The sequence below is a fragment of the Haliotis rubra genome, unplaced genomic scaffold (genome assembly GCF_003918875.1).
Source record: "Haliotis rubra isolate DU_JTF1 unplaced genomic scaffold, ASM391887v1 Scf625, whole genome shotgun sequence".
Lineage (NCBI taxonomy): Eukaryota > Metazoa > Mollusca > Gastropoda > Lepetellida > Haliotidae > Haliotis > Haliotis rubra.
In genome coordinates this window covers 191,864-219,488 of record NW_025767330.1, presented here as the reverse complement: position 1 = coordinate 219,488, position 27,625 = coordinate 191,864, and the positions used below count along the sequence as shown (strand labels likewise).

The window sequence follows — 27,625 nt, the reverse complement described above, 5'->3', positions numbered from 1 at the left end:
CATGGCGAGCTTACAGAGATTCACGAGGGTATTCTGCAAACGTGTTTCGAGATCCTGCATTACAAAATCAAAATCTTTTTGTACATCCTCAAACCAGATACATAAAGATGACTTGTGGAAGATATATCACAAACGGAAACAACAAGTGCAAGGTAGGTGGTTGTCTTCTGAAGCTGTGTGTGTCCTGGCAACCGATTGCATTTGGCAAATCAACGCCACGGCATCAAGACTGCGCATTCATAATTGAGGGATAATATTCATCTTCCTATGTTTTCAGTTCTGACATAGTTTGAACGGCCGCTTTTAAAATCGGTAATTTTTATGCAAATGTGGCCTGTTCTTCATTTTCATTAGCCATGAGTTCGCCTGCTATCCGTGGAATTTTAGCAGACGATTTTTTAGCCCGCTGCTGAACTTGGTAGAGGTGACATCTGCAGTGAGTATCAGTGCAGTGATAACTAAATGCTGTGTCTATTTTTAAATAAAGCACTGGGTTTTGATGAGACTGAAAACATGACAACGTGTGTTAGCATTTACAAATTATGTATAACGAAATGCATACATTTACCGTTGTGAACAGGTGATTGGTTTAGCCTTATTGGGCGTCTCGTCAGAAACAAAAATATCTTGCGAAAACAGAACAAACCTGTTAAACATGTCACCCTCTACATTATTTGAAATGAGCTGATAAAAATACAAATAGTATTTTGCATCTGTTCTGTATGTATTCTCTGATTCAAACAATGTTAACAATATACACACATTATATGAAATTGTCATTGATAATAAACGATTTGAAATTTGTTCATTTTCTGGAACAATTTTCATCCACAATGTCTTATAGACGTCTTTTGAACTTGGTAGGTATATAGAAGAATGTCTTGTCAAAAGTTGATAAAATCATTTCAATGCACTAATGCATTTGTCTCTCCAAATATGGTTTTATTCAAACTATGAACATATGAGTATATATTGTAGATTGAAATACAGAAGTTGTACTTAAGATGTGGTGATTTCAGAGAAATCCTTTGCTGCTGATGTGAACAAGGAGGGGATATTTGCTAACAATGAGATGCACCTGGGAGATGTGGAGGTGTATGGGTTTGATTACGACTACACACTGGCTCACTACACAACACAGCTCCACTATCTGCTCTATAGGCTGGGACAGCAAGCCCTTGTCAATGACTATAAGGTCAGTACTGCCACAAGTTATACACGAACATACATTTCCCTATGCTTTATAGGGCTGCGCAATATAACCAGGTTTAACGGTATTTACCGGTTCAGACGTGAAAACGATACGTATTGCGATACGCTGATCGAAAACCGGTATTTTGACATGCATTCGGAAAACGTCGTAACACTTGGAAATCTTCAGATATTTCCTTGTTTCATTTGTGCCAAATATTCACACTTTTATTTTATCACGATTAAAATTTGTTATTAAAGCTTAATCAAGCATAGTGATTTTGTTGTGTTTTTGCTCTATAAATCAAGCAGTAACTTGATTATAAGTAGATTTTTGTTTAAAAATACTTCATGCAATATATTGCAATGCATATCGCAATACATGCTTCACGCAATATATCGCAATATGAATATTCTCTGCAATACCCACCCCTAATGCTTTATACACAGGCCGCACCTCACACCAGTTCACAAAGATTATATGTGAGTGTACTATTGAGCTTCCTCTTTGAAGCATGTGTGACGCCCATTTCTGGTGTCCCCCGCCGTGATGTTGCTGGAATATTGCTAAAAGCGGCGTAAAACCAAACTCAGTCAGTCCTCTTTGAAGCATTGGAAGATGCCTTCAATTTGTAACAATTGAGCAGTAGTGTTACTTAGTTAGGGGCCGTCCTCTTGGACCTTAAGGTCTTCTCAAACATTTTTTAAATTTATGGCCTTTTGTATTTAAGTCCAGATATTTTCTGAAATAATGAATTATTTCCAACATTGATATATATATATAACTCGTTTATGTTCATTCATTCAACCACAAAGGGGGCAGTGGGGTAGCCTAGTGGTTAAAGCGTTGCCTCGTCACGCTGAAGACCCGGTTTCGATTCCCCACATGGGTACAATGTATGAAGCCCTTTTCTAGTGTCCTCCGCCGTGATATTGCTGGAGTATTGCTAAAAGCGACGTAAAACCATACTCATTCACTCAATCACAAAGGCTGTATAATACATGACATGTAATGTATTTTTCTTTCAGTACCCAAACGAGATTTCCAACTTCAAATATGATCCAGACTTTGCCATAAGAGGGCTCCATTATGATGTCAGACAGGTGAGGTTGAAGGAAGTGGAAGTCGAGCTCATGCTGGATAACAATAAATTGATTAATATCTCACTATGTGTGTTTTTTCAGGCATAAATCATCTTGTATAGTTTATGAACTTACAGAACAGTAAATCTTTTTTAATCCAACAAAGAAACAGGCATATTAATGCCACAAAGATTTTAGGTCTTATTGATTTCGACCCACTCAAATTTACCAATTAGAGTTAACTGCCTTTGGAATAACTAACATCTTTCTCATTAGAGTTTCCTGCCCCTACAGTCCGTTTGGCTCAAAAGCGGACCGATGAATTGCAATCTAACTCGAAAACTAATAAGCATAACATACTCAATGAAACGCTGATCATAATCAAAACATCATACCCATTCTGTGAGGTTTTTGCAGAATTTTTGTCCTAAAAATAATAAAGTTGTTTAACAAACTATCATTAAAATATTGACACAGTTCACTGTTTGTTACGAGGGAGGAGTGCAGAGAAAGGGAGTGGGTATGATGTTTTGATTTTGATCAGTGTTTCATTGAGTAATTTATGTTTATTAGTTTTCGAGTTAGATTGCAACTCATCGGTCCGCTTTTGAGCCAAACTGACTATAGATAGAGGGCATTTAGACAGTTATGAGCAGATGCTGTATTAAACATTTGAGGACATTTCCTGAGCCGCAGTGTGTTTTAGCAAACAGAGTTTCAGATGAAATGGCAGAATAGTTTTAGTAGAGGATTCTCAAACTGTCAGTTTTGTACATTGTGTTGTTTGTGTGACCATTTGAGTCCACTAACTTGTCCACTCTTGCTTATCATTTCAGGGGCTTCTCATGAAGATTGACTCATTTCATAACATACAGCTAGGAACTGTATACAGGTAAACAACTAGTGTTCTTTGGTTTGCAAAGATAAATATTTATATATTTATTCATGTACTAGTTCAATGTTGATATAACCTAATGCCAATATATGCCTCCTGAAATATTCATGAATACTTCATGTCAATAAAATATCCATGTAACCATACGGTTCAAAGTGGTATCATGTTTATATAAAGTATCAACATGTTCATACATCAGAAAATCATTGACAGCAGATGTTTATATGAGGTATTAACTTCTGTCATTTTTCAGTGAATCATTCATTATGAAAGATTCAATAACCATATAAAGAATCTGTTGTTGACACGTAGGTCTCATCCAAGCAGTAACTGTAAATCAGATGCTTCAGCTTGTTCATTTTTCTGATCGCGTACTGTAGAGTTTTAATCGTCAAAACTGTACTGAAGTTTCAAGGACTTCGCAAAGATGATAAGCAATGTAAGTCAAGCATTTTAGGAATTAAAATAAACTTAAATAACATTATTACATGGAACTCACGTTCTCAATTGCACAACTTGTACTTGGTTCATGTATATTAAACTATGGTTATAATGAACTAAAAGTGATGAGTAATTTTAGTTTGTTATGATCATAGTTCTTTAAACCCATTTTGACTAAAATTAAAAATATATAGCATGGGCTGAGACTACAAAAACAGTTTGTTATATATACATCAATTTGTGGGTTTTTTTTTTTGTTTTTTTATGTTGTTGCTTCTTTCTATTTGTTTTTTGGGCATCATCTCAATATTCCTCTGATCCATGATGTCTGTGCTATAAGTAGGAAAACTATTAGTACAAAAATAGGAAAACTTCACAACTTTTATGCATTTAGTTCAAAACAACGGTTGTCTTTATGATGTTATTGGTTTTTCAGGGTTTAATGGTTTTCTTTTTATGTTGTGTACATCAAATCTTGTCTGAGCATTTTCGCCATGTTCAGATACAACTGAAGATCTTGTCTCCTTAGTCTCTTGGGTCTCATCTAATTGATCTATTATTCCAAACTACTAGACATTGGCGGCCAAATTGGGAAAAATAATTAAAACTTTATTCACTAAATGTATTTGTTTACCAAGGGGTGGAAATAACTTTAAAATTGCTAATGTACTCCAGTACAGTGGCACATGTAAAATCACTTGCCCTGATAATTTTTCCACTATACCGGCTAATTTTTTAAATAAACAACATACCGTATATGACCGTCTATAAGACGACCCCATGGATAAGACGACCCCCAAACTTGACCCTCCAAATCAGTGTCAAAATCATATCTCTCATAGGTAGGCTCCTTGAGTCTACACAGGTGATTGTCAATCTCCCTGAAGACTTGCTTTCTGCTTCTTGTCGCAGCACCAAAGTCTATTTGTGAAATCTTCACCCTCTCAGCATGTTCAATTCTTCTAATGACTTCTACAAATCTGTATATGTTCGGATGCCTGTGTGGAATTTCACGGTTCAGTCGGTTGTGAAAACCTTCTAGATTGTTGTTTGTCCTCGGCCCAGTTGTCAGGTTGTGGTTCCACAGGGGAAGTAGAAATCTGGCTGTGTCGTCGACCCAGGTTGTCACGATGTAATCATTGAAGTCGACTGCTCTTGGGACGTCTGGAGTGTTGTCCATGGCTTCTACCCACGTGTTCTGGACCGTGTCTTGAGGGAGGAGAGGTAGCCCAGCTGCTCTCCTGATCCACTTGGTGACTTCGGGGTTTTATGATGTAGACTTGATTCCATAGTGCAGGGCAGGCAGTGAATGTTTCATCCATGTAGATGTTCTCGGCTGACTGCAAGGCCTGAATACTCTCTTGGGTGCCAAATGCCAGGATCTTGTCATCATCGCCGTCAGCAAACAGGAGGAATGGTCGACCATCTGCTGTCTGCGTCCAGGGATCTTGAAGGTCGACTTCTGATCTCGTCTGTGGTAAAACAGGAATCGTATGTAGGGGTTATGGGATACAACCCAACGTAAGTGTATTTGGTGAAAATATTACATAATAAAGATTACCGGTGTATTGTGGAAACCTGTGTTTGTTTTCCTTTTTATATCCCAACGATCACTGCTTGCATCAACAACGAAATGCCATTTTGTGAAATTGGTGAGTATAGAAATGTGAACCCAAGAGAAAAAGTACCATCGGTAAATAAAAACTGAAGTCAATTTTTGATTCAAAACATTATTTAAGTGTCCATATTTCATGAAGCATGTATTTATATAACAATAAGAAAAATAGTCCATTCACAATAAATACTGACATTTCTGCAAGAGAGCTCTGACATTTTCTTTACAAGTCATCGGCCGTAAACCCTTCGAATTCAGTGTCACTGTCCTCGCCAGCCAGTTCCGTCCACACTAACTCGTTGGTTCTATCATCATAATAATCTTCAAGATTGTCACACACAAGCACATCTTCGTCTTCTTTTCTGATTTTCGAGCGTTAGAAATTCCTCGAACAAGGCATCGTCTTCAGATCCGTCCATTGCATTTGAAATGCCACATTTCAAAAATGAATTCTTGACCATGATTGTTGGAATTTCGTGCCACGAGTCCCTGACCCATCGAGCCACTTCACTAGGTGGAGCCTTCCTCATGGCGTTGGATTTCGTGAAAGTGTGTTCACCTTTAATCATCCAATCTGACCACTTTTCCCTGACGTTCACCTTGAATGGTTTGTTAAGGGAAACATCCAGTGATTGAAGTAGAGATGTGCAGCCACCCGGAATAACTGCCTGATATGTCTTCTTTTCCACCAACCTTTTCTTCAAAGATTGACACAAATGGGCCCTAAACATATCCCAAACAAGTAGTGAGTTGCAGCCTCTCAATCCACCTGGACTCGCAGACCACACATCCTCTACCCATCTGTTCACGAGAGTCGCGTCCATCCATCCCTTGGGATGAACTGCAACTACCACACCTGTAGGAAACTTTTCTTTCGGCATTGTCTTACGCTTAATAGACAATCATCGGTTTTAATTTCGTGCCATCTGCCATACAGGTTAGTACGACTGTGAAGTGTTGCTTATCGTTCCCTGTTGTTTTAACTGACACAGTCTTTATCCCTTTAATGTCGACGGTCTTTGATCCAGGCATATCAAAGCTTAGTGATGTTTCGTCCATGTTACCTATCTGTGACAGATCATAGTTGATAGCTGTTCTTTCCTTGATAACAAACGCTTGAAATAAGTCCACTTTAGTGCTGACTTGGTCCGGCAGTTTCTGGGCAATATGTGTCCTTTCCCTTAAGACCAGAATCCTTCTCTCCATGAATCGCGTACACCAAGTTGATGATGCTTTAAACGAGGAGGGCAGTCCTAACTCCTCCTTCTTCGCCTTGTATGTTGTCAGTGCTCGGTGACGAATCATGTTCCTAGTCACAATGAAACCGGCTTGCCTCTTTTCAAGTATCCACTCAGCCAGGACGTCCTCGAGCTTGATAAATTGTGATACTTTGAATCTCCTTGCTTTCTTGTTCTTTGGCATCTCCATCAGTGAGGCCTTTTCCTTTCTCCAGTTTCGCACTTGTTTTTTCATTTATGTCAAACTCACGGGCAGCAGCACTGTTGTAAGTTGCCTCAGCTTCAGCAACAACTCGCAACTTGAATGAAGCATCGTAGGCGTGGCGTTTTCTTTTCAAACTCATGATAAGAATGTCATTTCCAGAACTTATTCTAACTTTTATACCTATGTGCATTAACTCACCAATTTCCTGGATACAATTATATTGTTTGAATACGAAGGAATTAACATTGGAAAGTCAACTGGACACTGGTACAGCTTGATATACAAATTTGCTTGCCCGACAGAAAAACACACTGGACTGGGACGTCAGGCAATTTTCTTAAGAGATTGATAATCAGTTATATCATTAATGGGAAGAATTCTTAATGATTATTGATATGATATTTATGTTATTCATTATATTCTGCATAAACTAATGTGCTGAAACAGAGGTACAGATAAGCTGCGTATCTGCATAAATTACGCAAATATTTACGAGAGAACTCAATTCCTATTAAGTCTATTGTGTACAAGTTTGCTTGATGTTTTGTAAATAATCATTAAATTTGATCTTGCATGCGTACAGACAAAAGTGTCAAATCTTAGCTTGTGTACCGGTGAATAGAGAAAGTAACAAAGGTACACTGTGAGGTTCTATTTCAGCACACGAACTTGGCAACTTGCAGTCTTTCTTATCGTTTCTCATATTACAGATCAAATATAGATAACAAACATGTAATTGAACATTTAAACTTTATTATATTTTTACAATTGATGGAAAATGGCAAAATACCCAATTGAGTTTAGGTGAGGTGGGTACAATTTATTTGGTTACTCAAAGGAAAATTGAGATACCCAATTGAGATGAACACAAGCGAGTACACAACTCAATGACTCAAAAACTTATCTGTAGCTCTGTGAAATGTTTTGATTTACTCACATAATATGCAAAGTTAGTCTTTATTCATGGGTTGCTGTTTAAGGATGTTCAGGGTGTTGTTTTGTTAATAAATGTTCACCAGAGGTGTGAGCGATGTTGATTTCCTGCATTTTTTGTCAAAGTTGCTTCTGATTTTAATCAATAGTCTCTATGATATATAGGGATATCCAGCCCTATTCTTTACTTTGCGTTTGATTCATTGCTGCCTCTTACTCATTATTGGTCCCGTGATCGGTTAAATACAAGACACCTCCACAAGTGATACTGTTAGTGTGTCTGTAAACGTACATGGTTTAGACATTTGGACTCAAACACCAGCCTCTGAGCAGGTACAGGTAAGGTCAAAGCAAGGGCTGTGTATTGGCAAATATATTGTATTGCAATATATTGCAGTTCATGTACCTGTATTGCAATATGTATTGCGCTATATTAATATTGAGAACTTAAGTGTGTGACAGTGAGAGACACTAATTGTGGATATCAATCCTATTTTCTCTATTATACGTCCCTAAACATATACAGTGAAGCCCCGTTAGTCCGTTCTCCGATAATCCGGATGTCTCGCCTCCCAGACGATTTCAGCTTGTTACCAACCTATGCCTATATAATTTGCCTCGATAACCCGGAAATTCGGTTTCTAAAACCGGACGGTAAGTAGCTGTCACCAATCAGTAAAATAAACAGTAAATTGCTTCACAGTCCGGACGCAGTAAGTCGTGTTCACGAACTGTAACAACACCTCCCGTACATTTACACTTTGATTGACACCACAATACAAAGGCTCGGATGACAAGTGAGCTGTTTTGTGATTGGTTAATGTACTTTGAATAATTTGGACATTCAAGGCATACTACAATAGATCGCTTGTTAGACATTACCTCACCTGTGCTGAGGAAGGACGTGATCGGACACGTCGGATCAACATGCGGATGTCACTCGGTAAAATTATTGATGTGATGAATTAAGCTTTTCATTAAATGCTTATTTGTTTTATCCAGATTTGTGTCGTTTTTGTAATAGTTAGGGAGGCAACTTGGGTCTTGATTCAGTAGTCCGGACTATTCGCAATCCGGATGAATTTACTGAGAAACGCAACCGTCCAGATTAACGAGGCTTCACTGAATATGTTATGGTTCTGATAACAGCAATCTCAAAATTAGGTTGCATAGCCAGTTATTCTATTTTCTTTGTTGTACGATTCATAGTATTACAGTATGTCATTTTGTCATTGAATATCGAAGGAAAGCATTTGTTGTGAATGAAAGTCTGTGTAGATTTTACTTCAGACCATAAACATAATCGCAAAATCTCCATGTAAGTTCTTTACCCAATATACCAGTTCTCTGAAAAAATATTGCAATACATATCGTTTGAAAAGCGTATTGCGCTATGCCGGTATACAGGTATTCCGCGCAGTCCTATTCAAGGCCATGTCTGTTTCAGGGGTATGCAGGCTGTGTCGGATGTGGAGGTGAAGGCCACCTACGAAGGGACACATGTCTCCTTGGAGAAGATGAACACATTCTATGGAACAGTATGTAAACTTTCCACTGTCCTCGAGTCTGATGCTGCTAGGGAAAAGTCTGAAATACGTGTGGTAACATAAAGTTGGCAGTTTGTCGTTGCAAATTGATGTTCTCATTACTACAGTTCTGTGGGGGTTTGTGGAACAAAGTTTCCTTGTTGTTTAACTTTGATTTATCTGTTCATTTGCAAATGATTTCAACATATTCAGTTGATAATGCCATTTTGCATTTTGAATATCATTTTGACGGTCTTGATGACATTTTGTGAGTTTATTGTTCAGACAGGCATTGTACTTGTTTATAACATGGACACAACATGCATTTGAAACACTTTCAAAATGTTCAATTCATGCTGATTTGAACTTTTTGAGTTATATTTTAAAATTCTTGAAAATGTTTTTTTATTTGTTTTGCTTGAACAGCAGTTGCAATAATCTATGAGATATTGTCATGACTTGCTCTGGTTTTCTAGTCAGCGTTCAAATGCACGTAAGTCTGTTAGTCTGAAACAAGTAATATTCAGGAGGACTAGTGACATTCCACTTTTAGCCATCAGGTAGATTGCAGCCCTGTAGCATGTAGTGGTGGTCCGATTTATTGAAATAATCGAAGATTGGTCGCAATGACAAAACGACCAAGCAATCGATCATGTTTTCTCATAATCGAACACAATCAATTTTGGAACACGTGTTTGCAATAACTATATTTTTCACAAGGTTGGTTTTTTCAACCAATTCTTCCTCTTCCAATTCAAGATTGAATTTATTTTAAAGACTCAATGAAATTCATGTTCCTAACATGCTAGTTATCCTTTAAAGATGTGCAATTTGCAAAGAAAATGAAAGAACTACATGTTTTTTTCTTTTCCTTTTGTGCATTAACAAACATAACCAGGAAAATTTGACAAATGACGCTAACCAATTTTTTTCGATGAACCAATCATCAATTATGAGATTGAAACCAATTCCCAACACTAGTAGCATGTCATTAGTTGCAAACAAGTGAAAGGATAAATTATTGCCTGAACTTGCTGGAATATGACATGTTCATTGACATCCAATAGAAACCAACTCGTGATATCTGGAGTGTAACATTGTGCAATTTGTTGAATATGCAGAGGTTCTATTATTAGTTTAACTGTATTCATTTTATCCAAAAGTAATTTCCATCAGTTTCTGAACATTGTGCATTGTCTTGTGTGAATTGCTGAAAAGTTGACAATAATGTGCTTGTTATCTTTACATTATAAAACACAGCGTTTTCAATAGTGTTGGCATCTGGTTGAAATCAGGGGCGGTGGGGTAGCCTAGTGGTTAAAGCGTTGGCTCGTCACGCGCCGAAAACCCGGGTTCGAATCCCCACATAGGTACAATGTGTGAAGCTCATTTCTGGTGTCCCCGGCCATGATGTTGCTGGAATATTGCTAAAAGCGGCGTAAAACCAAACTCAGTCAGTCAGTTGGTTGAAATCTCATAACTTGATGACTGGTTCAGTACAACTAAACAATCATTTAGAAAAACTTTTCATGTTTTTCTTTCAAGGTTGTTGAAGAAAAAAACATGTAGTTCTCTGTTTCTTTGTTTTTATTTAGAAGCGGTGCAAAAAGCATTTGAAAATTTCACTTCCAACTTGAATGATGCAGCTTGCTACTTTAAACTGATGACATAAACGAGCTGGCAGTTCGTATGAAATGTGCGTTTAATAACACAGGCAAAAGTATCCTTGTAAAAATATTCATCATGCTGAAAAGTGTTTCAAAATCGTTTGTGTTTGATTGTGAGAAAAAATGTTTGATTGCTTCGACAAATTTTCGATTTACACGAGTTCACAATCTGGTCAGTTCTGACTTTCTGTTCCAGGGTCCCATGCATCAACTTGTAGATCTGTTTGCTCTGCCGGAAGTAACACTCATATCGAACATCACAGAGGTTTGTACAGCTAACATTAAGTTGTGCATGTTTCATCTTTTTCTCCACCTTCAGATGGTTCCTTATAGAACCATAACTAGTTGCAAAGAAATCAGTATTTAATGAAAATCAAACAATGGCATTTCAAATTACAATCATTTCTCTCTCTAGACATTTCTTGCAGAGAGAATTTTTAGTTTATGTGAAAACCTGCACATAAGATCCAGTGTGTTTTGTGGTGACGATTATTTGTTGCATTTGGATAGAACCAATATCTTATATTTTTTCGTATGGATTTGTTTTGACAGCTTTGACACTTCATAAGATGGGTCCTAGTATTGTAACTACTCTCCCGACATATGAATAAAAAGAAAAATGAATACCAAGTACAATTATGACACACTTGTATAAATTGTAATTGTTTACTGTTATACAATTTCTGGAGTATAATTATTTAATTTATCGTAATGTTGTGTACTATCTTCATTTCAGTATTTTGTACAAAACAACATCACGTACGATCCTGAGTATGTGTTCTATGATGTGAGGGTAAGTACTGATGGCACAGGTTGGTGGTATGAATTGATCAGCCATGATCATGAGCTATGAGGAATGTCCCTCATGCAAAAAATGTTGACACATCTGCTGCACAAAAATAAACATACGTTAGATTTGTTATACTGCAGAGCTTTGTCCAGGTGAGGTGAGGTGAAATTGGGTTTAACGTCGTGCTTGAGAATATTTCGCTCATATGACGACGTGCATGCGTGTGTATGTGTATGTGCGGCTGCTTGTACTAGCCCAGACCTAAGCTGGTTTTATAGTGCTAGCCCACTGGGATACCATGCCGCAGTGAAGCATGAATACCCCACTCAGACACATTATACTGACTCCGAGCCGACCAGTCCTTGTTGTACCCATGAATGCCGAGTGCCAGGCAGGGACCAACAAGTACCATATTTTAACGTCTTTTGGTATGATGCGTTCGGGGATCGAACCCGCGACCTTCCGCTCTCCGGGCTGACGCTCTAACCACTACACCTCGGAGGCGGTCGCTTTGTCCAGGATTCTAAACTAAATGCCCCAAGCCGAAAAATAAGGGAGGGGCTATTGGGTAGTCTAGTAATCAAAGCTTTCCCTAGTTTAATTCCCAGTGAATATGTACTGTGAGAAGCCCATTTCTAGTGTCTCCCATGGGGATATTGCTCAAAGAGGTGTGAAACCATACTCCCCCCATATTCTCACATGCTATGCAGGGGGGTCACTTGCTTTGTACATAAGGTTTATGGGTGGGGGGCATTCACATTTTACATGCTTCTACCTAAAGATCATCATCACCCCCCAAGCCATTAATTATATGAACGGCCCCTAAGGGGAAATTATTTTGTTAAAGATCTTATTGTGTCAAATTGAGTTGTACATGTAGTTTGCTCTTTCATTTGAAGCTATAATATATAGCCAAGTGTTAAAGTCTCTTTTATTGCCTTTATGGTAAGAGAAATACAAATTCCCACTATAAAAATCAATTTGCTTCATATATATATATATTTACTTAAAATTGGGAAATTTGTAATTCCTATTTGATAATATGTAATGATATTTGCTGCAGCTTTGGCACCAAATATCAACCAATGAGTATTTCTAGATGTGTCTCTGGTGATGTTAAGTGATGCAACATCATTCACTAATTACATGTTTACTGTGTATGTGTTCATTCATTTGCTGTTATATGTGGAAAGCAGCAGTTACCAGACTGCAGCTAATTATGAGAATTGATCTGTTGTTGCTATGAATATGTGATGAATCTTTCTATTCATTTGCACTGACCAACATGTCATATTTTCCAAATCCACCTTTCATGAAACTGCTTGATGTTGTTCGCTCATCATGCCGAAGACCCGGGTTCAATTCCACACATGGGTACAATGTGTGAAGCTCATTTCTGGTGTCCCCCACCGTGATATTGCTGGAATATTGCTGAAGCAGTGTAAAACTAAACTCACTCATTGTAAGGTCATTAAGTGATTGTGCTTTGTGTCTGTTACAGAATGCTGTGCAGGGTGTTCACTCTTCTGGGCTGCTTCATCAGAAGATCATGGAGAACCTTGGTGAGTGGTGGGGCAGAGCATGCTTGGGTGTCCAGAGTAGCTTAGATTAGATTGAGCAGCTTTTCTTCCTATACCACTGTGACCAGGTGCTTCAGTGGTCAGGGTTTCCACCATTAAGAAAACAAATGAAGAGTGTCCCCAAGCAATGAAGGCCCAGCCCTACGTTTCATACACTAGAAGTTGGATAGATAGATATGGTGAGTGAAGGGCACATGGCTTGGTCACACTTCTGAGAGTGTTGTGTGTGACACTAGAAGTGAGATAGATAGATATGGTGAGTGAAGGGCACATGGCTTGGTCACACTTCTGAGAGTGTTGTGTGTGACACTAGAAGTTGGATAGATAGCTATGGTGAGTGAAGGGCACATGGCTTGGTCACACTTCTGAGAGTGTTGTGTGTGACACTAGAAGTGAGATAGATAGATATGGTGAGTGAAGGGCACATGGCTTGGTCACACTTCTGAGAGTGTTGTGTGTGTGTGACACTAGAAGTGAGATAGATAGATATGGTGAGTGAAGGGCACATGGCTTGGTCACACTTCTGAGAGTGTTGTGTGTGACACTAGAAGTTGGATAGATACATATGGTGAGTGAAGGGCACATGGCTTGGTCACACTTCTGAGAGTGTTGTGTGTGACACTAGAAGTTGGATAGATAGCTATGGTGAGTGAAGGGCACATGGCTTGGTCACACTTCTGAGAGTGTTGTGTGTGACACTAGAAGTTGGATAGATAGCTATGGTGAGTGAAGGGCACATGGCTTGGTCACACTTCTGAGAGTGTTGTGTGTGACACTAGAAGTTGGATAGATACATATGGTGAGTGAAGGGCACATGGCTTGGTCACACTTGAGAGAGTTGTGTGTGTGTGACACTATGTGAGGATAGATAGGCTATATGGTGAGTGAAGGGCACATGGCTTAGATAGCTATGTCAAGGGCACATGGCTCTGAGAGTGTTGTGTGTGACACTAGAAGTTGGATAGATAGCTATGGTGAGTGAAGGGCACACTGGCTTGGTCACACTTCTGAGAGTGTTGTGTGTGTGACACTAGAAGTTGAGAGATAGATAGCTATGGTGAGTGAAGGGCACATGGCTTGGTCACACTTCTGAGAGTGTTGTGTGTGACACTAGAAGTTGGATAGATAGATATGGTGAGTGAAGGGCACATGGCTTGGTCACACTTCTGAGAGTGTTGTGTGTGACACTAGAAGTGAGATAGATAGCTATGGTGAGTGAAGGGCACATGGCTTGGTCACACTTCTGAGAGTGTTGTGTGTGACACTAGAAGTTGGATAGATAGCTATGGTGAGTGAAGGGCACATGGCTTGGTCACACTTCTGAGAGTGTTGTGTGTGACACTAGAAGTTGGATAGATAGCTATGGTGAGTGAAGGGCACATGGCTTGGTCACACTTCTGAGAGTGTTGTGTGTGACACTAGAAGTGAGATAGATACATATGGTGAGTGAAGGGCACATGGCTTGGTCACACTTCTGAGAGTGTTGTGTGTGACACTAGAAGTTGGATAGATAGCTATGGTGAGTGAAGGGCACATGGCTTGGTCACACTTCTGAGAGTGTTGTGTGTGACACTAGAAGTTGGATAGATATAGATAGCTATGGTGAGTGAAGGGCACATGGCACTTGGTCACACTTCTGAGAGTGTTGTGTGTGACACTAGAAGTTGGATAGATAGCTATGGTGAGTGAAGGGCACATGGCTTGGTCACACTTCTGAGAGTGTTGTGTGTGACACTAGAAGAGTTGTTGCTGGAGAGGTTGTCTAGTGCGGGGAAAAAACTCTTCCTCATCACAAACAGTGGCTTCCCCTTCATGTGAGTCCATTCAGTGATATTAGTCAGTGAAGAAAGAGTTAGTTCATATTCTCTGAGGAACATCTTATGCAAAACTTGCTATAAGGAACCTGTTCTTAAGTTAGTTGTAGGAAAGAAAGTTTCAAGACATGCCACCAGTCACAATAATAGTGTTAATTGTGAAAAGGTTCATTTCCTTGGAATACTAAATGGACATCTCTCATGAGATGGCAGTGGAAAAACTATACTTCACGAAAGACTGAAGGTATTTGATGAGAACTCCTGTGATGTTACAGTTTACAATACCAGTGGAGCTCAGAGCTTGTTTTCCTCTTCACTTGCCCTGACAGTGATAATAATGGTTAGAACAGGATCAGTGAAAACTATTTTCAGGTTGTTGCTTTGTTTGGTAAGTTGATTTTATCGGCTGGTTTGTTGGTTGGTTGTTGTTTAACACTGCACTAAGCAATATTCCAGCTATATGGTGGCGGTCTGTAAATAATCGAGTCTGGACCAGACAGTCCAGTGATCAACAACATGATCATCGCTCTACGCAATTGGGATACGATGAAATGTGTCAACCAAGTCAGAGAGTCTGACCACCCATTAGTTGCTTCTTACGACAAGCGGAGGTTGCTGAAGACCTGGATCTAACCTGGATCTTCTCAGGTTTTATCGGATAGAAAACTTGCAGGGACATATTAGTCTACCCTAATCAAGTTGTATTTTGTGTTTAGTGTAAGTTACTTTGTGTGTTTCAGACATGCTGGCATGTCGTACATGATCGGAGATGACTGGCAGGACCTGTTTGATGTCATTATCACTAATGCTAGAAAACCAAAATTTTTCAATGAAGCTTCTCGGTAAGTAAACATGCAACATGAGTTGAAGAAGAATGTACTGTAGATAATATTTCTGCCCTGAACTATTATACCATCAGAGCACTTGAATGCATCAGTCTCTGAATGCGTGTATCCTTGTGTCAATCAGCAATGCCTATTTATGTTTATGTTTCTATCCAGCATGTGTGTGATGCTGACTGAAGGTATGAAATCAGATTATAGCGATTAGAAATGATATAATAATAGTTAAACAAATCATTATTATATTTTGCTCTTGATGAACATAAGGAAATACTTGATGTTGTGAGCTGAACTACTTTCTTTCAGGCCATTCCGCACGTACGACCCAGCCTTGTTCAGTCAGTCCTGGGACAGAGTTCAGACACTGGAGAAAGGAAAAGTCTATCAGCAGGTACATGGTTCCCACATGACTAGCTCCCTCTGGAGAACAGCAAATAAAGAAATAAAAATAGATAATAAAAACAAAAAAATAAGGAAAAATACTGCAGACAGCTATATATAGCAAGCTCATTGTCTCTGTCTGTCAGTCAGTCTTAATTTTTGTTGTCTGAAATCTGAGATGATCTATGATGTATGAAATTTTGAAGAATGTTGTGATATATTTGTTGCTGATCCTGTTTTGATGTCGTCCACCAGGGCAACTTCTACCTGCTGACCCAGATGACCGGCTGGTACGGCTCAAGGGTTCTGTACTTCGGAGACCATGTCTACAGCGATCTGGCTGTGAGTCTGTGGATGAAGGGAGCTAACTCTGTAGTACTTTGGTTGGTTGGTTGGTGTTTGTTTAACGCAGCTCTCAGCAATATTCCAGCTATGTGGCGGCGGTCTGTAAATAATCGAGTCTGGACCAGACAATCCAGTGATCAACCGTATGAGCATCTATCTACACAACTGGGATACAATGACATGTGCCAACCAAGTCAGCGTGCCTGACCACCCGATCCTGTTAGTCGACTCTTACGACAAGCATGGGTTACTGAAGATCAATTCTAACCTGATCTTCATGGGTCCTGAATTACGTCTACAAAACAGGGACAAATACTTCTTGTGATCAAACCAACTATAATCATAACATGTAGTTCCATATGCCTGTCAGTGTTATTTCAGTGGCCTCAATCACATTGAATATTTCTCAAGCAAGTGATTATTTGCCATTTCAAAGTTGGTATGTTGCTGACACGTACAGTTGTTCCTCTAGGCTTGTTTACTTTTAATTATGATTGAAGTTGATCATTTACAACATTTCCTCCACTTTCAGGATCCGTCGCTGCGTCATGGCTGGAGAACTGGTGCTATCATTCCTGAGTTGGAGGTAGGATATCATGATGTAATTTCAACCTAGTTGTAAAGTTTTACATACACATCAGGATTCTTTACATTCAATATGTAAGTCACATTTCCCAGTATCATTAATCATTGAAACTCTGGACCCAGTCGCCACCACAGCTACAGTAGGGGTAGCCTAGTGGTTAAAGCATTCGCTCATCGCGCCGTAGGCCTGGGTTTGATTGTCCACAATGTGGGTACAATGTGTGAAGCCCATTTCTGGTGTCTCCTGCTGTGATATTGCTGGAATATTGCTAAAAACGGGGTAAAACTATACTCACTTACTTACTCACAGCTACATTACGAGCGTGATCTGAATAATATGTCTGAATACAGCTGTCCAGTCAAGACCCGTGAAGTTCCGGGTTAGAATGTACTTTCAGAAACCCATGCTTGTCGTAAGAGGTGACTAACGGGATCGGGTCGCTGGCTTGGTTGACACATGTGATCGGTTCCCAATTGGAGCAGGTCGATGCTCATGCTGTTGATCAGTGGATTGTCTGGTCCAGACTCGATTATTTACAGACCGCCGCCATATAGCTGGAATATTGCTGAGTGTGGCGTAAAACTAAACTCACTCACTATCCAGTCAAGTGGCTCTTGTAAGTGAAAAAAGTAAGTGATTGATGTGGGTGGAGCTGTTGACGTCACTTCTAAAACAAAGTTCTGTTTACGATACAGTTGATTTCTATGTTCATATTGAGTTCTCGTTATTACTCATTGTAGTATGGACATTTAACTTACTGAGTAAACAAGGATGCATTTGTCCAATAGTACTATACATGGTTGGTTGGTTGGTTGTTGTATACTCCGCACTTGGCAGTATTCCAGCCATAGCGGCGGTCTGTAAATAATCGAGTCTGAACCAGACAATCCAGTGATCAACAGCATGAGCATTGATCTACGTAAGTTTGACACGATGACGTGTCAACCAAGTTGAGCCTGACCACCCGATCCCGTTACTCGCCTTTTAGGACAAGCTACTATATGTGGCGATACACAGTACTTCTATAGCGCATATAACAATGGCTAAAGTCTGATTTTGTTTTCTCTCGCAGAAACGTTACATGAGGACAACTCATTACAAACAGCGAATAGCCAATGAAATTGTGCTGTTTTCATTTTAATCAGGAAATCAAGCTCTTATTCTTTCCAGACAATGAAATATTTATTGTCTACTTCAGGCTGAAATTGAACAACAGAATGATCCTGCATACAAGTCAGCTGTGAGATGGCTGGTGTCTCTACAACAACTCATAGAAAAACACCAGGTGAGATATCGTGTGTATGTGTAAGAAATATATCGTGAAAAATCACACTGTATGTGTGTATCTGTGGCAAGGCATGGAGTTACCCCAAGGATGACATCCTTACCTTATCAGCTTGCTGACAGGGTTAACCTGTTTGGTCATGTGGACAAAGCATCTGACTTCGGATCAGAAGGTCCGTGGTTGGAATCCCATCAGGGGAAAATTATGGCTGCTATATATCTTTTAGCTATAAATAGCTACTTCACCAGAGGATATGTCATCATGTATAGGTATGAGAAATATATTGTGAGACATACTGTCTGTGCGCCATTATCACTATAGTGTGATATACTATCAGTCTAAGTATTAAGGTGTATACTTAGTTATGCTATTATTCACTACTATGTGAGAAATACTTTGTGACAATTTCACTTTTTTCTGATATACCATATATTACCGTAGATAAGCCAAATTTTAAAGTAAAAAAAAAGCAGTCTGTAGAAGAAGTCGGCTTATCTATGGGTTGCACTTTCGTCAAACTTTTATCAGGGGGTAAGAAAACGACATCGTATCGCAACGAACAAGAGAAGACAACTTTGTCAGTAAAGACATCAAATTTGTAATTAAACATCACCAGACAAGATAATTTACCTTTTCAGTTCTAATTTGTTTTTGCTAGGCACTGTCTTATATGTATGTTTGACCTGTTACCGATGAGGTTTCACGTGATCTCCATATTTCCAACACGCAAACAGTTTGTTGACATGTGATCGTCCGGCAGCAACAAATATGACCTTTAGCGAAACAAAACATGTATACGTGTCCATTTTCTGTCAACTACACTTCATTTCGAGGCATGAGTAGACGCAATATGATAGTGATTGCTATGAATAATTCAGACTGAAATTGTAATTATCGGGTCAAAAACTTCAATATGGAATTGTTGACACTATTCCCGATGACCGATCACAACGAAAAGATGAGCAAAGGTTGGTTGGTCGGCTTATCTATGGAACATACCATTTGAAGGGTCAGGTTAGGGTGTCGGCTTATCTATGGAACATACCATTTGAAGGGTCAGGTTAGGGTGTCGGCTTATCTATGGAACATACCATTTGAAGGGTCAAGTTAGGGTGTCGGCTTAACTATGAGATCGGCTTATCTACTGTAATATACGGTACTCCTAAGTTAAGATGTTAAGGTTATATAATATTAGTTTAAGCCAAAGAACTTGCAACAATTTCCAGAGTGGGCATGCATGACCTTTTAGAAAATGTATGTTTTGGAACATGATCAGAATGCAAAGGCGGCATTGCAAGGTATAAAGTTTTGAATGTGTATATATAATATATAAAATCATATTCATGTACCTCACACGTGAAATCTTGTAGGTGTTGTGTAGCTCCAGAAACCTATCCCACAGTATTGTTTATTTCCCAGTGTCAAGAATGTCCCGAACAGAAAGAAGTGATACAGACGTGGCTGGAGGAGAGAGATGATCTCAGGTGAGGCTTGGATAGATTATAATGCCTGTATAGGCTGAAGTGCATGCACATTTCACTAAATCTTTCTGTAGTGTTACGTTTTGGACCTTGCAAATATAGCAAAGTTATTTGACAGAAGTTATATTTGGGATTACACTATTAGTAAAGAGCAGATTCTAGTACATTTTTGGTCGAGTCCAATCTGGAATTCGAACCCACACTCTCAGAGTCGCAGTCCCCCGCTGGGATATTTCTGGAATATTGCTAAAACCGACGTTAAACCATACTCACTCACTCACTCACTCAGCTTGTAAAGCTGTAACAAAGTAATAGCTGTCGATGTTCAGTAAGACTGTTAAACCAGCTTTTCTCTCTCTTATGTTATGTAACAAACATGAAGATGTATACAAATGAATTTTTTTCTGATAATCACCTCATTGTGAATGTTAATTTCCATGCTTTGAGATGGGGTTGTCAAAGGCGGTGTATTACAGCTTCTTTATTGTTATATTACATATTACATAAATCTTATGACTATTTTCGCAATGTTTCACTGATGTAAGTTAAAATGTATGGTCTTCATTTTCTTTCTGTTGCAGAAACTTCACAAAAGCAGTGTTCAATCCACGGTTTGGTAATCCACAGTTTCGGACGTACCACAACCCGACATATTTCACTCGCCGCTTGGCATCTGACATCTTGCTGACATCTACATGTCGAGTCTGACAAACCTGCTGCACTACTCAGTAGACCACTCCTTCTACCCACACCGAGTGTTGCTTCCACATGAACCAGGACCCTTCTCCAAGTACTGAGGAGACACAATATATTGAAATTACAATGTACTGTCAAGGATTGGACACTTAAGCAAATCAGTGGAAAAGTCATCTGGGGAGAGATGGCCAGGTTTAACAGATCATGGACGTTACTACTGACTAGGGAACATTCATGATCTACTGCAGTGATATCTGGACCTAATGTTGTTGGTAAAATGTTGAACTAGTCGCTTCAAGCATTGATGGGCAACAGCACCAGTGCTGGTTCAAGTACTTCATACCAACATGCAAACATTGATGGTGTGTTGAGCTAGCTTTGTATCTAATACTGACATGGAAGCATTGATGGTCAAATGTATTAGTACTGTGTGTAGTACTTACTTTGAAGTACTGATGGTCTACTGCACTGATTATAATTCCAGGAGATGATGCTAACATTGATAGTCTCTGCACTCATACATAGACCAAATATTGACATTGAAGCAAATAATACTTTAGTGGTACCTGGACCCAGTACGGACACTGAAGCATTGATAGTCTACTACACTAACACCAAAATTCAGTATGGGCATTGAAGTGTTGATAGTCTACTACACTGTCACCTAGACTCAATATGGGCATTGAAGTGTTGATAGTCTACTACATTGGCACCTAGACCCAGTATGGACATTGAAGTGTTGATAGTCTACTACACTGGCAGCTAGACTGAGTATGGACATTGAAGTGTTGATTGTCTACTACATATTCACCTAGACCAAGCGTGGACATTGAAGCATCAATAGTCAAATACACTCGGCACCTAGACCAATAGGTTGATAGAACCGTTGATAGGTTACTACATTGGCACTTAGACCCAGCATGCATATTGAAGCATTGATAGTCTACTACACTGGCAGCTAGACACAGCATGCATATTGAAGTGTTGATAGTCTACTACACCCTGCACCTAGACCCAGTATAGACGGTGAAGCGTTGATAGGTTACTACATTGGCACCTAGACCCAGTATGGACATTGAAGTGTTGATAGTCTAGTACACAGGCACCTAGACCCAGTATGGACACTGAAGCACTGATAGTCTACTACACTGGCACCTAGACCCAGTATGGACATTGAAGTGTTGATAGTCTACTACACCCTGCACCTAGACCCAGTATGGACTGTGAAGCGTTGATAGTCTACTACACTGGCACCTAGACTCAGTATGGACATTGAAGCGTTGATAGTCTAGTACACTGGCACCTAGATCCAGTATGGACACTGACGTGCACAGCACATGTACTTAGAAACAGAATCAGTATTGAAGCATTGATAATCTACTACTTCGGCACCTGGACCCAGAATAGATGCTGTAGCATTGACAGTGTACTACATGAGTGACTGGGGTCAATATAGACATGAAAGCATTTGAGGTCTTAAGGTCTGGAACACGGAACTGATGTTGATATGGCTAATATATATAGTACATCTGATGCTTATGATAATCTGTATAATTAAGTATTTTCAGAAAATAATCAGAGCTGATATTTTATGTAAGATTCACAGACTTATAATTACTATTTTAATAAGGCCTCCGACGGGCTGCTCTTTTTTCTTTATGAATGATGCCTTTGCCTTAATATTTACTGATCTTACAACGTGTGATATATTTTAACTGTCCTAATCAGAGGTTGATCATATGTGACCAGTTTAGCATCAGTTGTCTGAATCTCACTCTGACATGACATGATGACATGTTATGACTCTTCAGTGTAATGGCATGCAGTAGAAACACGTGCTAAGAAACAAAACATATCTATACCATCCCACTTTGAAACGTTATGAGCCTTCATCAGCTAACTTCATTTCCTTAATATTTGTGGTTTGTACGTCACATATGTGCATATTATCCTATGACTTGGTTTGGTTTGGTCGTTGTTTAATGCAGCACTCAGCAATGTTCCAGCTATATGACGGTGGTCTGTAAAAAATCAAGTCTGGACCAGACAATCCAGTGATCAACAACATGAACATTGGTCTACGCAATTGGGATAGGGTGACATGTGTCAACCAAGTCAGCCAATATGACCACCCAATCCCGTTAGTCGCCACTTTAGACAAGCATGGGTTGCTGAAGACCAATTCTAACCTGGATATTCATGGGTCCTATTACCCAATGATCACCAGATGGTACGATGTACTTGTGATGTTTGGAGGTCACACAACACTGTTGAAGGCTGTTGTTTTCACTGTTCTGAACCGCCGGTGCTATATGGGGAATTATAAAACTATGTAAAATTAAGAAGTTGTATGAATGTCTATACATGGTCTGAAACCATATTCTGATGTTGACTGAATCAAATACTGTATTACACATGATATCCTTGATGTATTTATTCACCATGAAAGATGTGACACAGTAGTCTCCTTGATGCATCATAGGAACCTCAAGCTTCTTCAATGTCATGAAAATATATTTTCCTTCATGGTAATATTGTACACAAGATTATGCCTTTGTGACAGAATTGCTTTTATTTTATTGTTTAGAAAATGCTTGTCATTACCTTCTCTTCGTATGAGAATTTTTTTGTCATTACATTATACTAATGTGTCAGATAATACAAGTCATATAGAAACAAACTGTTCAAGATGACTGAGCGGTGGAATGTTATTAATACATTGGTTCTTCTTGAAGTATCCAGATAAAGATAACTACTTTGAGTGGCATTTTCGAAGTTGGAAAGTACAATACTGACAATCTTTGTGGATAAAAAGTTCTATTATTTTGTGAGTGTGACGTATCAATACAGGCTCTTATACCATTGCCAACCTGAATCTGTATCGAAACATCGCACTCACAAATGAAAGAAGTTGATATCCAGAAAGTTGGTCAGGATTATCAACACACACTATCCTGTTTCAGGGTAAATATACTCTGCGTCAGTTTATGAAACAACACTATATTATAGGATTAGATATCCCTTATTCTGTGTTAAAATGATGAGTCCCATGTTAAGCCTAGGATGTAGTTTCATATTCGAATCCATGTGTGTATGCATTAGCCCTTCATTATACCACTGCCATTTTACTTTATTGCAGGTTATTTTATGAGATCAGCAGAAATCAAATGCAATGATAACAGTCGTAACAAATTTTATTTTTGGGATTACTTGGTTTATGGATTTTGAAATAGATTCAACTGTTGTCTTAGAAGTTGAGAGTGAGGAAAAATTGCGCTGTTGGTCTACTTAGATTTTTCTTTCACTCATCCATTCCCTTTTTGAGACCAGTGATTAGAATCGATTCAGTGTACTCATAAAGATCTTTACCAAAAGCTGAAATGGTTAAAGAGAGGTCTGGATTTGTGACTTGGCTGATTGAGATGCTCATGTTTGAGTAATTTTTTCACGAGGACAAAACAACATTAATCCTGACTACAATAATTTACCTGTATATCTCATCAGAATTTGAAGCATTTGGCACACACCCCAGTAATGAAAACAACCAATTTTTCAGATTATTCCTTCTTTGTGAACGATTCTTTTCATTAGACTAAAAAACCAAGTAATCAAAAACAACATTTTGCTGTTACAAACTGTGACTCGTATAAACACTGTGATATGTTTGTGAAATGTTTGATTTATGTGTGATTATTTTAACACTATCCAAGGTGTTTAGAAATGTTAAGGTGTAGTTTAGGTTTATTTTTTAAGCAACGTTTGTGTTGCAATTTGTTACTATCTCAGCAAGAATTTTACGTATGCATATGCTGGAAGTTTATGCATTGCTGTTTATTTTATTGTAGGATGATTGTTGTGGTTTACTGAAATCTATTATTGTTAATTATGTGTATTTTAGGATGAAACACAGGGATAGTAAATGACTACTCTGAATCAGATAAACGTGTTTTTTTGTTTCATTGTTCTGCTTCATAAACGTCCTACCGTGGCATGTGGATCATACTCACGGTCAATGATGTCCACATGTCCACCCATATTGAAGGGAACGGACACAAAGCTCATAACTCAAAGGTCAATAATGTTCATATGTCCACCCATATTGAAGGGAACGGACACAAAGATCATTACTCAAAGGTCAATGATCATATGTCCACCCATATAGATGGGAACGGACACAAAGCTCATAACTCAAAGGTCCATAATGTTCACATGTCCACCCATATAGAAAGGAACAGACGCAAAGATCATTACTCAAAGGTCAATGATTATATGTCCACCCATATAGATGGGAACGGACACAAAGCTCATAACCCAAAGGTCAATGAGGTTCATATGTCCATCCATATCGAAGTTAATAGACACAAAGGGCACAACGTAAAGGTCAATAGTGTTCATGTGTCCACCCATTTAGAGAAGAACGTATGCAAAGATCATAACTCAAAGGTCAATAATGTTCACATGTCCACCCATATAGAAAGGAACAGACACAAAGATCATAACTCAAAGGTCAATGATGTTCATATATCCACTCATATAGAAAGGAACGGACACAAAGCTCATAACTCAAAGGTCAGTGAGGTTCATATGTCCATCCATATAGAAGGGAACGGACACAAAGGTCACAACTCAGAGGTCAATAGAGTTCATGTGTCCACCCATTTAGAGGAGAACAAATACAAAGCTCATAACTCAAAGGTCAATGATCACATGTCCACCGATATAGAAGGTGACGGACACAAAGATAATAACTCAAAGGTCAATAATGTTCATGTGTCAACCCATATAGAAAGGAATGGACACAAAGATCATAACTTAGAGGTCAATGTTCATATGTCCATCCATATAGAAGCTAATAGACACAAAGGTCACAACTCAGAGGTCAATAGTGTTCATGTGTCCACCCATTTAGAGGAGAACGTATGCAAAGATCATAACTCAGAGGTCAATGAGGTTCATATGTCCACCCATATAGAAAGGAACGGACACAAAAACCATGCATGTATTTCAAAGATCAATGTTGTTCATATATCCATCCATAGTCAGCTGTTTTCTTACACCCGTCTGTTGGTTTTATCCGTTATGGTAACTGTATAGACTGTCTGTAAAGGGTCATTGATGTGTAGGTGCATGTTTGAAGATATTAAATACGCTAACCCAGCATGTGGTCAAATCATGATATGTGAGTGTGTGAGCCGTCTTTAACACCACTCCAGTATATCAGCTGCATTTCACAGCGTGTCAGCTTGGTCGTCGTGAAGTACTGCAGGTCTTAGACGCTTATCACTTGGATAGAACTCAAGTACAACTGAGTGAATCAGTATGGTGACACCGCTTTTAGCACCACTATTCCAGCAATATCACGGAGGACTGCACCACAAATGGGCTTCACACATAGTACCCATGTGGGGAATCGAACCCGGGCCTTTAAACACAAGGCTATCCCACCGTCCCTGGAACTAAAGACAAAGAAACGTTGAATGGTGAATATTTCTAACATCCAGGAAAATATGTTTTTGTGAAATGTTTTAATCACATTCTCAATAACACCAAAAGTACAAGCGCATGCAACTATATACATTATGTTTATCTTCTATTAGCATCAAGCATTAAAACACTGCAAACTCTGGTTAGTGTACAAGAAGTTAGAACTGCATTTTTAGCATATCATACTTTATGTGCAATTGTGCAGCTACTCAAAGAAAGGAAACTGGTATGTATGGATGGATGGATGTATGGATGGATGGATGGATGTTTTTGCTGATAGCAAATTTAGACTGAATCTGTGTATCACTTAATCAGTTTTGCAATACTATATTGTGATGTGTATGCAAGTGTGAGGCTGCTAATGTCTAGTCCAGACTCGCATGACATCGGTGTTGTGGGGCTTGATACCATACCGTAGTTAAACATGTCCCACTCCACCCAGTAAACTGAATCCGTACGGCCGCTCGTTCTTTCAACAGAACGATTTTGGTCAGCACATCATAGTCAGTGTAGGTTTCGGTACCAATCATAACTATTTAATAGGGGTGGGTATTGCAGAGAATATTCATATTGCGATATATATTTTTAAACAAAAAAATACTTATAATTGAGTTACTGCTTGATTTATAGAGCAAAAACACCACAAAATCACTATGGTTGATTAAGCTTTAATTACAAATTTTAAAGATGATAAAATAAAAATGTGAATAATATTGGCACAAATGAAACAAGGAAATATCCGAATATTTCCGAGTGTTACGACGTTTTCCGAATGCATGTCAAATACCGGTTTTCGATCACCGTATCGCAATACGTATCGTTTTCATGTCTGAACCGGTAAATACCGGTAAACCGGTTATATTGCGCAGCCCTACTATTTAACATACATGTAACTCCCAGAAGTGTTAACAGGAAATACCGCAACGCAGGAACAAGGGTTGGTTTGTTGGTTATTGTTTAACGCCGCACTCAGTTATATGGTGGCGGTCTGGTGGGAGTCTGAACCAGACAAGCCAGTGATCAACCTCGTGAGCATAGATGTACACAACTGTGATACGTTGGCTTGTGTCAACCAAGTCATCAAGCCTGACCACCCGATCCCGTTATTTGCCTCTACAGGCATGGGTTGCCGAAGACCACTTCTGAGCCATAACTTCACGGGAGCAGGAACAAGTGCAATTTACAGGAGATGAGTTATATGTGTAGGTCAAACAGTGTCTGGACAGTTGCGAGACATGTAAATGGATCCAAGAAAAGTGGGTGAGGTTGAGAGTATTGCATGCTGCTTATTATGTGGAGTGTGTTTGCGTGCGTGCACGTGTTCGTGTGTGTGTGCCCCTGGCGCCTGTATTAATATTTAGCATGCGAGTGAGTTACATTTTACGCCGCTTTTAGCAATATTCCAGGAATAACACAGCGGGAAACACCAGAATGGGATTCACACATCGTACCTATGTGGGGAATCGAACCCCGGTCGTCGGCGTGACGAGCTAACGCTTTAATCATGACCACCGTGGAACCTCTTTGTCACCTTTAGTCCATGTACA

At 39.1% G+C, this 27,625-nt stretch overlaps 2 protein-coding genes across 11 annotated transcripts; both read left to right on the top strand.

The window, feature by feature from the left end:
• The first annotated feature begins 1 nt into the window (after nucleotide 1).
• Nucleotides 2-21,543, top strand: LOC124256348 (5'-nucleotidase domain-containing protein 3-like). The gene is given in 17 exon segments (XM_046690337.1): nucleotides 2-152; nucleotides 1,020-1,195; nucleotides 2,221-2,295; nucleotides 3,111-3,166; nucleotides 9,049-9,139; nucleotides 10,991-11,059; nucleotides 11,531-11,587; nucleotides 13,086-13,173; nucleotides 14,903-14,978; nucleotides 15,719-15,820; nucleotides 16,127-16,211; nucleotides 16,457-16,543; nucleotides 17,079-17,132; nucleotides 18,331-18,417; nucleotides 19,837-19,901; nucleotides 20,480-20,573; nucleotides 20,576-21,543. Coding segments are annotated over 17 exon segments (1,533 nt in total). The 3' UTR covers nucleotides 20,696-21,543.
• A 1,175-nt stretch (nucleotides 21,544-22,718) lies between these two features.
• Nucleotides 22,719-26,008, top strand: LOC124256355 (GATA zinc finger domain-containing protein 14-like). Of its 10 annotated transcripts, XM_046690355.1 has the most exons (3): nucleotides 22,719-25,037; nucleotides 25,101-25,163; nucleotides 25,227-26,008. In XM_046690355.1, the coding sequence occupies exons 1-3, from the start codon at nucleotides 24,585-24,587 to the stop codon at nucleotides 25,686-25,688; spliced, it is 978 nt and encodes a 325-aa protein (XP_046546311.1). In that variant the 5' UTR covers nucleotides 22,719-24,584; the 3' UTR covers nucleotides 25,689-26,008. The 10 variants fall into 10 exon arrangements, with proteins under 10 accessions (XP_046546311.1, XP_046546302.1, XP_046546309.1 ...); XM_046690346.1 differs by having other exon boundaries at nucleotides 22,719-24,602; nucleotides 24,666-26,008; XM_046690353.1 differs by lacking the exon at nucleotides 25,101-25,163 and having other exon boundaries at nucleotides 25,164-26,008.
• Nucleotides 26,009-27,625: the final 1,617 nt, after the last annotated feature.